This window comes from Bos javanicus, chromosome 20 (genome assembly GCF_032452875.1).
Source record: "Bos javanicus breed banteng chromosome 20, ARS-OSU_banteng_1.0, whole genome shotgun sequence".
NCBI classification, from domain to species: domain Eukaryota; kingdom Metazoa; phylum Chordata; class Mammalia; order Artiodactyla; family Bovidae; genus Bos; species Bos javanicus.
The window spans coordinates 37932838-37942721 of record NC_083887.1 but is presented as its reverse complement, the minus strand read 5'-3'; the positions used below and the strand labels follow the sequence as shown (position 1 = coordinate 37942721).

The 9884-nt window shown below is 36.8% G+C and overlaps 1 protein-coding gene across 4 annotated transcripts in view; it reads right to left on the bottom strand.

Moving 5' to 3' along the window:
- Positions 1–4552: 4552 nt before the first annotated feature.
- NADK2 (NAD kinase 2, mitochondrial) overlaps positions 4553–9884 on the bottom strand; it is a 45441-nt gene continuing 40109 nt past the window's right edge. For all 4 annotated transcript variants that reach the window (XM_061393718.1, XM_061393720.1, XM_061393721.1 and 1 more), the window contains 2 exons: positions 9620–9743; positions 4553–6631 (listed from right to left, as the gene is read on the bottom strand). In XM_061393718.1, the coding sequence (XP_061249702.1) occupies positions 6493–6631; positions 9620–9743 (263 nt within the window). In that variant the 3' untranslated portion in view covers positions 4553–6492. The remainder of the gene's footprint in view (positions 6632–9619; positions 9744–9884) is intronic.

Genomic DNA, 9884 nt, shown 5'->3' with positions numbered 1-9884 from the left:
CTGGATCTGCATTGCAGGCAGATTCCTTATTACAGCCACCAGGGAGGCCCCAACCCTCTGAACAAAGCACTTTAAAGCAAGCCATAACATGATCCCTTTTGTCCCGTCTACTTCATGTGTTGTCAAAATGTTTATAATTCTTTGACAAGGTACTAAATCAGGCTTGTTACGGTTAAAGTGCTTAAAGTATTAACATTTTATAAGATGTGAGATTAAGTGATAAGTACTATCAATAAAGTATCAAGTACTATCGATAAAAATCTGCTCATAGCACTTTTTAAATACAGACTTGATCAGCTTATACTGTGCATTTTATTCTCATTAGCAAACTGTTTGAATAGTTTACCCTATATCCAGAGATCTTCTAGGAATTAACTCCTTTTGAACACATTCAAATAGAATGGTGATGCTTCCTGAATATTACCCAGTTTTTTGCTTCCTTTTTAATATCAACACCATGCTTCCTTTTTTGTTATCAAAAATGTCAAATGCAGAAGGTAAAGATGATGAATTTCATTTTCTGCTTCCAAAGGTCATTAACTCATGACCAATCTCATCTCACCCTTCTCTCCCATCCCATGGACATCACATGCTCACAAGATCATTTTTGAGGCAAAACCGAGACCCATGACTTCATGAATAGTTCAGTATCTACCTCTGAAAGATATTCTTCTGATTTAATTCTAAAACATTAAATATCAAGATGATGTTGAAAGTTCCCTAGCTATGTAAAAACTTTTCTTACATAGATTTGTTTTGCTCAGGCTCCAAACACGGATCATACTTTGCATTTAGTTGACATTGACATTTTCTTAGTCTCTTAATCTTAGTGTTCCTCTTCTTTACTATCCTTACACTTTACATATGGAAGAAACTAGGTTGCTTGTCCAGTGTTGCCCATTCTGGATTTTACTGATGTGATCCATCCCTGGAATAGTATTTAACAGGTTCATGTGTCCCCTATTTCCATAAACTGGTAGATCTAGCCGCAAAAAGCTAACCAAGAGTGAGTTTGCCACCCAAGAGACACTGGTAACATGTGAAAACTGCTTTGGTTGTCACAAGTGGAGAGGAGCTATTGGCCTCCAGCAGGTACATACCAAGGATGCTGCTAACCATCCCACAATAGCTAGGACAGCTCCCCACAATAAAGAACCATCTGATCCAAAACCTCAGTGCCAGTGTTGAGAGACCCTGATCTATAGGCTTAGTTTGTCAAGGTTTTTTTGAACATCATAGCAAGGAGACAGGATAGGTGGTATTACTGTCTTCCTTCAAGAGGCACACACCATATGCCTTCATTCTTCTTGTGAATCAAGATTGCCAGGAGAAATATCTATAACCTCAGATATGCAGATGATATCACTAATGGCAGAAAATGAAGAACTAAAGAACCTCTTGATGAGTGTGAAAGAGGAGAGTGAAAAGGCTGACTTAAAACTCAACATTCAGAAAACAAGATCATGGCATCTGTTCCATCACTTCATGGCAAATGGAGAAAAAGCAGCAGTGACAGATTTTATTTTCTTGGGCTTCAGAATGACTGCAGATGGTGACTGCAGCCATGAATTAAAAGATGATTGCTCTTTGGAAGGAAAGCTATGACAAAACTAGACAGCATATTCAAAAGAAGACATCACTTTGCTAACAAATGTCTATACAGTCAAAGCTATGGATTTTCCAGGAGTCATTATGGACTTGAGAGTTGGACCATAAAGAAGGCTGAGCGTTGAAGAACTGATGCTTTCAAACTGTGGTGTTGGAGAAGACTCTTGAGAGCCCCTTTGGACAGCAAGGAGATCAAACCAGTCAATCCTAAAGGAAACCAGCCCTGAATATTCATTGGAAGGACTGATGCTAAAGCTCCAGTACTTTGGCCACCTAATGCAAAGAGCTGACTCATTGTAAAAACCCTGATGCTGGGAAAGACTTAAGGCAAAAGAAGAGGGCAGCAGAGGATGAGATGGTTAGATAGCATCACTGACTCAATGGACATGAGCTTGAGCAAACTCTGGGAGACAGTGAAGTCTGGTGTGTTGTAGTCCATGGGGTCACAAGGAGTTGGACATGACCCAAGAGACTGAACAACAACAGTGTTAACAGTCTGCCTGTGGCTCTTGATTCCTCTTCTATACCCTAGTTGCAAGTTCCCAAGATTATTAGGCAAACTCTAGCCAAATGCAAAATATTTATTTCTGGATAAAGTGACTGTGTCCCTTCTATCATGGTGAACTTAACTACAATCCAACATTGACTAATGATCTACAATGTAGGGGACAGGGCAAGGTCTAGAACAGGAGGAAAGACACTAAATGGTCCAGGAAAACTGGAAACACCTTTCCACTGGATAACCTAACCTTGGAACAAACAGAAGGCAACCTTCTCTCTCGTTACCTCTCCTCTCCCCATCCCCACCTGGCCAAAGGTCCCAGAAAGTCAAAAGGCTCTCTCCACCAAGACGCTAACTCCTTATACAGGTTGAAACCCTAAAGCCTAAGCTCATTTTATGGATTTGTTTTGCTCTAGTGTTTGAGTTACTTTTTAGTGAATCTAAATATCAAGATACTGATATTTTGGTATTCCTTAAACCAAATATCAAAATATCTACCTTGTACATTTGAGCAGTAAAATCACTATATTTAAGGTCTTCAGATGGAAGGGGCTGTGACTGATGAGAGACTAGAAGGCAGACTTTTTTCCATAGACACACATTTTAAAATTAACAGGCACACTGGAATTGATCGTATCCCAACCATTACCATGATTTCATGTTGTATTTTTTTAAAAACCTGGTCATTTACATTGGCTTTTAAAATGTCTTTTTACTCAAAACTATTAATTTACTACTCAGGATAGTACCTGTAAGCTAACTTACAGTGGTATTGCTGCAAGAACCAGAAAATAGAGGGGTTAAGACTTTCAGTTCAGTTCAGTTCGGTCACTCAGTCGTGTCCGACTCTTTGTGACCCCATGAATCGCAGCACGCCAGGCCTCCCTGTCCATCACCAACTCCCGGAGTTCACTCAAACTCACATCCATCGAGTCGGTGATGCCATCCAGCCATCTCGTCCTCTGTCGTCCCCTTTTCCTCCTGCCCCCAATCCCTCCCAGCATCAGAGTCTTCCAATGAGTCAACTCTTCGTGTGAGGTGGCCAAAGTACTGGAGTTTCAGCTTTAGCATCATTCCTTCCAAAAGACTTTGGTGATATTTTAATCCAAAACTACATGGTAAGTGGATAATCCACAACAACCCATTTTAAAGACTAATGGAAATACTTCAAAGATGAATAGAATGATTTTGTGAAAAATCATTTATCGTGACATGATGCTTTGAAGGAAAGCTCTGAAGCAAAAGGAAATAGCTATGTAAATAGATTTTCTTGTGAAAGTCTCTCAGTCGTATCTGACTGCTTGTGACCCTGTGGACTATACAGTCCATGGAACTCTCCAGGCCAGAATACTGGAGTTCCCTTCTCCAGGGGATCTTCCCAACCCAGGGATGGAACCCAGGTCTCCCACATTGCAGGTGGATTCTTTACCATCTAAGCCACCAGGGAAGCCACTTGTGAAAGCAAAGAACTAATCTAGTATGATGACAACGTAACAAATCATTCAAGCTCTCTTCAATCATTTAAAGAGAGTAGGTGTAGGGAGAAAAAAAAAAGTTGCAGTTGGGGAAAACATTTTAAAAGAATGGTTAAAAAAAAAGAAAGTTCCCCAAATACTGTCCTACTTACTGCAACTATCAATACATCACCCCCCGACCTACAGACTCCCTAGCAGTATTGTTTCAGCATGTAAAACCATCATTTATTATAATAGATTTCTTCTCTAGCTATGCAGGTTTTCAAGTATTCATTGTACAAATCAGAACACACAATCCCTACTCCCAGTGAACTCAGAATCTTCTGGTATAAAAAGGTGTGTATTGTTCAGATAGAGCTCTTCAAAGTCTTTCAGGATCCCAAGTTTTGAATTTTTTTTAACCACTGATGATTATTAAAAATGGGAGAACAAAATTCACTATAATCCATGCCTTTGCTAGCCTATAAAATATTCAAATTAACACTTCAAACATCCTTTTCCACTTTTTCCTTTTAGCTCCTCGTTTAGCCAGTAATTTTCTTAAAAATCTATCATAAAATAAAGCCTGTGACACTTAAAAAATATTTTTTATATGTTTCTTCATGTAGAAAACTTATATATAAGCCTTCTTATTGATTTACACCCTAATCCTTCATGTTTACTTTAATGTTAAGGAATAAGCTTCATTTAAAACAATTCTTCTTTCCAGTTCAGCAGTTCATGTAATATGATTTTGATTTACTCGGTCCATGAATATAAATACATATGGAATATCAAAAACATTAACTCAAAAATATCTGAAGAATCTACATTTACCAGGAAGCACTGTGTCACATATTAGCAGTGAATGAAGTCAACAGGGAAAAGAGTAATAGTGTGGAAAAAAGACATGAAATATAATATTCTGGGGCAATCTGGTTTTCAAATAATGACCCATAAGAGCTGAAGAAATAAATGAACTAAAAAAGAAAAGATAATGGTTTACTTTTATTCACATGTAGTTGCCATTAAAAGGAACTCATTCATAAAAACATTTTTGCTATTCTAACAACCTTTCCCTCTCATCACCTCTTACAAATAAATCCCACAACAGGTCAGAAATGTTAAAGGTTATATCACAAATGGAACACATTAAGTAGTTTTTAAACCTCTAAAATATGGCTTATAAACAATTTTACATAGCAGGTTACCTATTAATATGTTACATATTAAACAGATATATGTACCATTTTGGACAATCAGATTTCTTTGATATTAAAGATGGAGTTGGCATTTTTGTCAAAAAGGTATTTTAAACCTGTTAAGGAGTTTCTATAGTGTGGAATTTCACTTCTTTATAAAGTGGTATCTTAAGTATATCATTATTAAATCAAATCAGAAACTAGATCCATCTCTGGGAAAACACCCAATTTTTATTGTATGCATCATGTAAACTCCTTGCGAATAGTATCTATGCAGTTACTCTCAACTAAGAAAAACAAATTCTTGTTCTGGATACACATCAAAACCTAAGATTATCTTTGTATAATAATATTTAAAAATCTGACAAGAACATGATAAATGTTACCAACCCAAGAGCCAAACCTCGGTTTGATTACACATCCTAGTTTTCGCAGAATCTACTTCTGAGCTCACCAAATTCAGTTCTATCAGGACAGCAGCTGTTCAGATCACCATGTACATCCAGCGCCTGACACAGTGCATGGCAGAGTCGGTGTTCAGTAAATATTTCAGTGACTGAAGACAAATTTTTAACAGCAAGTGGAAAAAAAAATACAACTTTGAATAACTGGACTAAGAATACCAATTGTCTCATGATGCAGCAAGAGGAACTTTTTGTGATAATTCTAGGATTATTTATAAGTAAACTGGGAAATAGGTAAAGAAACTGTCATAATGGGAAAAAAAGAAAAGCCACAACATTTTATCCTCCAAACCTAATGTGTAAAATTTGGAATATGAACTAGGTGAAAACTACCATGATAATAAGTAAGGCAATTCCAAAACTAAAATGTTTTGCATATTTATTAAACAATCCATTTTCTTTCTGACAATACTCCTAATACTAGATGAAAATTTTTATAGGTTTTACCAAACTCATAATAGAATGTGCCTAATCAGTTCATCCTTTGTCTTTAAATCCGTTAGAGAGTTTTAAATATGGAAGAACTTTATCAGCCTCAAATTATTAAAAAAAATTACCAAAGACCTAAAATAATTATTGGCTAATTAATACATTTGTAATAGTGCCATTATTTTGTCCATATATATTTCACCCAGCATTGTCAAAATTAACCTGATAGTCAATGAAATGAAAACATCTATAATTTCAAAAATGATTGAATTTTTAAATCAGTAGTCATAACAATATCATTGTGTTCTGAAATTAGAAAACTCTTGGCAGATATACAAAAACACATTTATCAGGATTTATCAAAATTCTCCATCAAAGTTTTTTAAAAAATCTTAATCTTTAGGTACTATAAAAAAATACTAATCAAATGAGATGTGTTTGGTCTGACCAATTCCACAAAGTGAGGAGGAAAAGGAAGGAAAAAAAAAAAAACTTGTACAGTTAAATTTCAAATCCTAAACATGAAATCTTTTATTTGAGCCTACCTCTCTAAATTTATAAAGATACCAGCATTCTTGGAAACCAACTGTAAGCAGTATCAAAATTTCACTGTTATGAATTCTAATCAGTTTAGTCCTCCATTTTCTTACATACTGAACATCTTTTCCATCAGAATCCGTCAGAAAAATAATGCAAATCTCACTTTCTTGGTCACCCTTCAGCCCAAGGCCAATCAGTCTCAACAACCAAAAACTGTAGCTTTATGACTGGTAGGCTGCTTCTGCAGTAAAACTATTTCTCTAGCAATCAAAATTGTCATCTGAGGCAATCCTTCACTGCTCTAGAAGCACAGTTCGAAGCTCGTCTTCTTTCTCGATCAACATTGAAGCAATGGCTCCGTCATTAAACTCAAAGGAAGTTCCTCCATCCACAACCATGCATGCATCCCAACACCGAGAACGCACACACACCCTAGGCAGAGAGAGACGTGTGTTAAATATCAACTGCAGTTTCTTTACAACACTGGGTTTTTACCTAAACTGGCAGGTAGATCATTTGGCCTTGATTTTAAAAATCAAGTTGCCCTGCCCTTTGTTATGAGAGAATTAGTGACTATGTCAATATGAGTACATTACCCAAAAAAATCTCAAAATTGAAACATTCAGGATAGCTCCATTCACCCAAACACTTAAAAGTGAACAAGTTCAGACTTGATGGAACTCATAGGAGCTTTTTGAACATTATTACCATTACAAGTATTTTAAGTATTGAGCAAGAATGTAACTACTGTCATGTAAAATTTTTACTTATATACAACATACAGAAAAGGCACAAATTATCAGGGTACAGCTCAATGAGCACACTTGTGTAATCATCACCCAAATTAGGAACTGAATGTTACACTCAGTTCCCGGGAAGTTCCCTCATTGCTCTTAGCCCATCTCCCAGTCTCTACTCCCCGCGCCTCCTTCCCAAGCATATCCACTATCCTAATTTCAATCACATAGTAATAATAGCTTTGTCTATTCTTGAAATTCTATATAAATGGAAGAATACAATAGATATGCCTCTATTTGGCTTCTTTTGCTCAACAGTATGCTTGTGAAATCATCCATATTATCATACGTAGCAGCACTGGGTTCATTTTCATTGCTGTCTGAAAACACCTGCATTTACGAAAATACCAAAACTTAAGTATCTCTTCTACTATTCATGGACATTAGGGTTTTTATCTATTGGGAACATTGCTACTATGAATATTCTTGAGTATGTCTTTTGGTACATACATATCTGTCAGTGTATACACTTCTGCTGGATATATATCTTAGAGCAGAATCACTGAGTCACTGCATGTCCTATATTCAGCTTTGGTAGGTAACTGCCAAACAGTTTTCCATATTATTCCTAACAGTATAAAAGTTTTATATAAAATTTCTAGTTGCTCCACTTTTATATAAAAGTTTTAGTTGCTCCACCTTATCAACAACTGGGATTTTAGCTAGGCTGGTGAGTGTGTGTGGTATTGTATTTGTTCAGTTGCTCCATCATATCTGACTCTAAGCGACCCCATGAACTGCAGCATGCCAGGTTCCTCTATCCTTCACTATCTCCTGGAGTTTGCTCAAACTCATGCCATTGAGTCGATGATGCCATTCAACCATCTCATTTTCTGTCACCCCCTTTTCCTCCTGCCCTCAATCTTTCCCAACATCAAGGTGTTTTCCAGTGAGTCAGCTCTTCACATCAGGTGGCCAAAGTATTGGAGCTTCAGCTTCAGCATCAGTCCCTCCAATGAATATTCAGGATTGATCTCCTTTAGGATTGACTGGTTTGATCTCCTTGCAGTCCAAGGGACTCTCAAGAGTCTTCTCCAGCACCACAATTCAAAAGCATCAATTCTTCGGCACTCAGCCTTTTTTAAGGTCCAATTCTCACATCCTTACATGACTATGGTATTATATGATATAGTTTTAATTTACATTTCTCACATGAATAAGGTCAAGGATGTTTCTCCATACACTTATCAGCCATTTGGATATTCTCTTTTGCGAAATGCCCGTCCAAGACTTTCGGCCATTTTTCTAAGGGGTTGCCTGCCTTCTTTCTTACTGACTGGTAAGAATTTTTATAATATATTCTGGATATGAGTCCATTGCTGAACATAGATACTATCTCACTCTGTGGCTTGCCTCTTTATTTTCTTGATGGTGTCTTGATTAACAAAAGTTAATAACTCTAATTTAGTTCAACCTGTCAATCTGTTGCTAAGAAATATTTTCCAGCCAAAGTCATAAAGCTGTTCTCCTACTTATATGAGCAAACATTTAAATGAATCTTTCAGTCTTACCCAATCTGAGTACAGATTTGTTGATTAATCAAAATTAATTCTCAAATGATTAAGTGATTTTTAAATATGATCACTATCCTTTTTAGTGTCTTTCCTGGAAAAAAATCAATTATGCATTTTCAAAAAAGTATATGCACACTGTTAAGAAGCAATTTGCAACTGAACTATTCTTTGCTTGCCATGAAAAGTGAAAGTAGAAGTCGCTTAGTTGTGTCTGACTCTTTGTGACCCCATGGACTGTAGCCTGCCAGGCTCCTTTGTCCATGGAATTATCCAGGCAAGAATGCTGGAGTAGGTAGCCATTCCCTTCTCCAAGGGGATCTTCCCAACCCAGGGATTGAACTCAGGTCTCCCGCATTACAGGTGGATTCCTTTTCATCTGAGCCACCAGGGAAGCCCAAGAATACTGGAGTGGGTAGGCTATCCCTTCTCCAGGGAATCTTCCTGAGCCAAGAATCAAACTGGGGTCTCCTGCATTGCTGAAGGATTCTCTACCAGCTGAAGTATCAGGGAAGCCCTAACTATAGTTAAGTTTTCTTGTTAGTCTGGAAGACTGGGAAACCTTTACAAAAATTATAAACATTTTTGTATATCTTCTTCCCCTCAAAAAAAAAAAAAAAATCCGTGGCAAATTTAATAGATGTGGGCATGGGTGGGAGATTCACTTGTAGGGAAAAGCTGAAAGAAATGAGTCCTTTATGTTGCTACACAATTTAGGCTTTATATGAATGTATGTCCTGCTTTTATTCCACAGCATATGAAAAAAAAGTTGCTTTCCAGTCAGTTTCTTTTGAAGTGACAATCTGATCTTACTGTGTCTTACTTAATAAAGTAAAAACAAACAAGCACACATTACCCAATTAAATAACCATGTCCTTTCTTTCCACTCAGTTAAATTTTAGTTTCTCTAAAATGAAACAGTAAGTTTCAGAGAAAATATCACGTTAGCCAGGTTATTAGCATGATACCGCTGTAGTTTCACAGCTTCTACTTTTCCTGCATGATTAAGTTTGAAGGAGTGATTTAATGAAACTGAATACTTTCACAGCCAAATGTGCTTTATAATTAATTACAAGGGAGGAAAACAGCTACAAGAGACTGTGGAAGCTTACTTTGAGGTGAAACAACGCTGGCGACTGCTTGAGAAAATTCTGTTTGCTATTGGTTCTCGAATACTGAAAAGTATTTTTGGTTCTTCTGGACTATAGAGCAGTGATTCATTATATTCGTTTGTTACTATAAAGGAAAAAAGCCAAATATTAGCACATTCAATGAAAAACAGTCACTTCTGAGAAGTGCATAATGAGAATGGATGCTATCCCCAATTTAAAGGCAGTTCTATTCCAAAAGTCTGTTTGGCAGCAAGTTTCTTAGAAC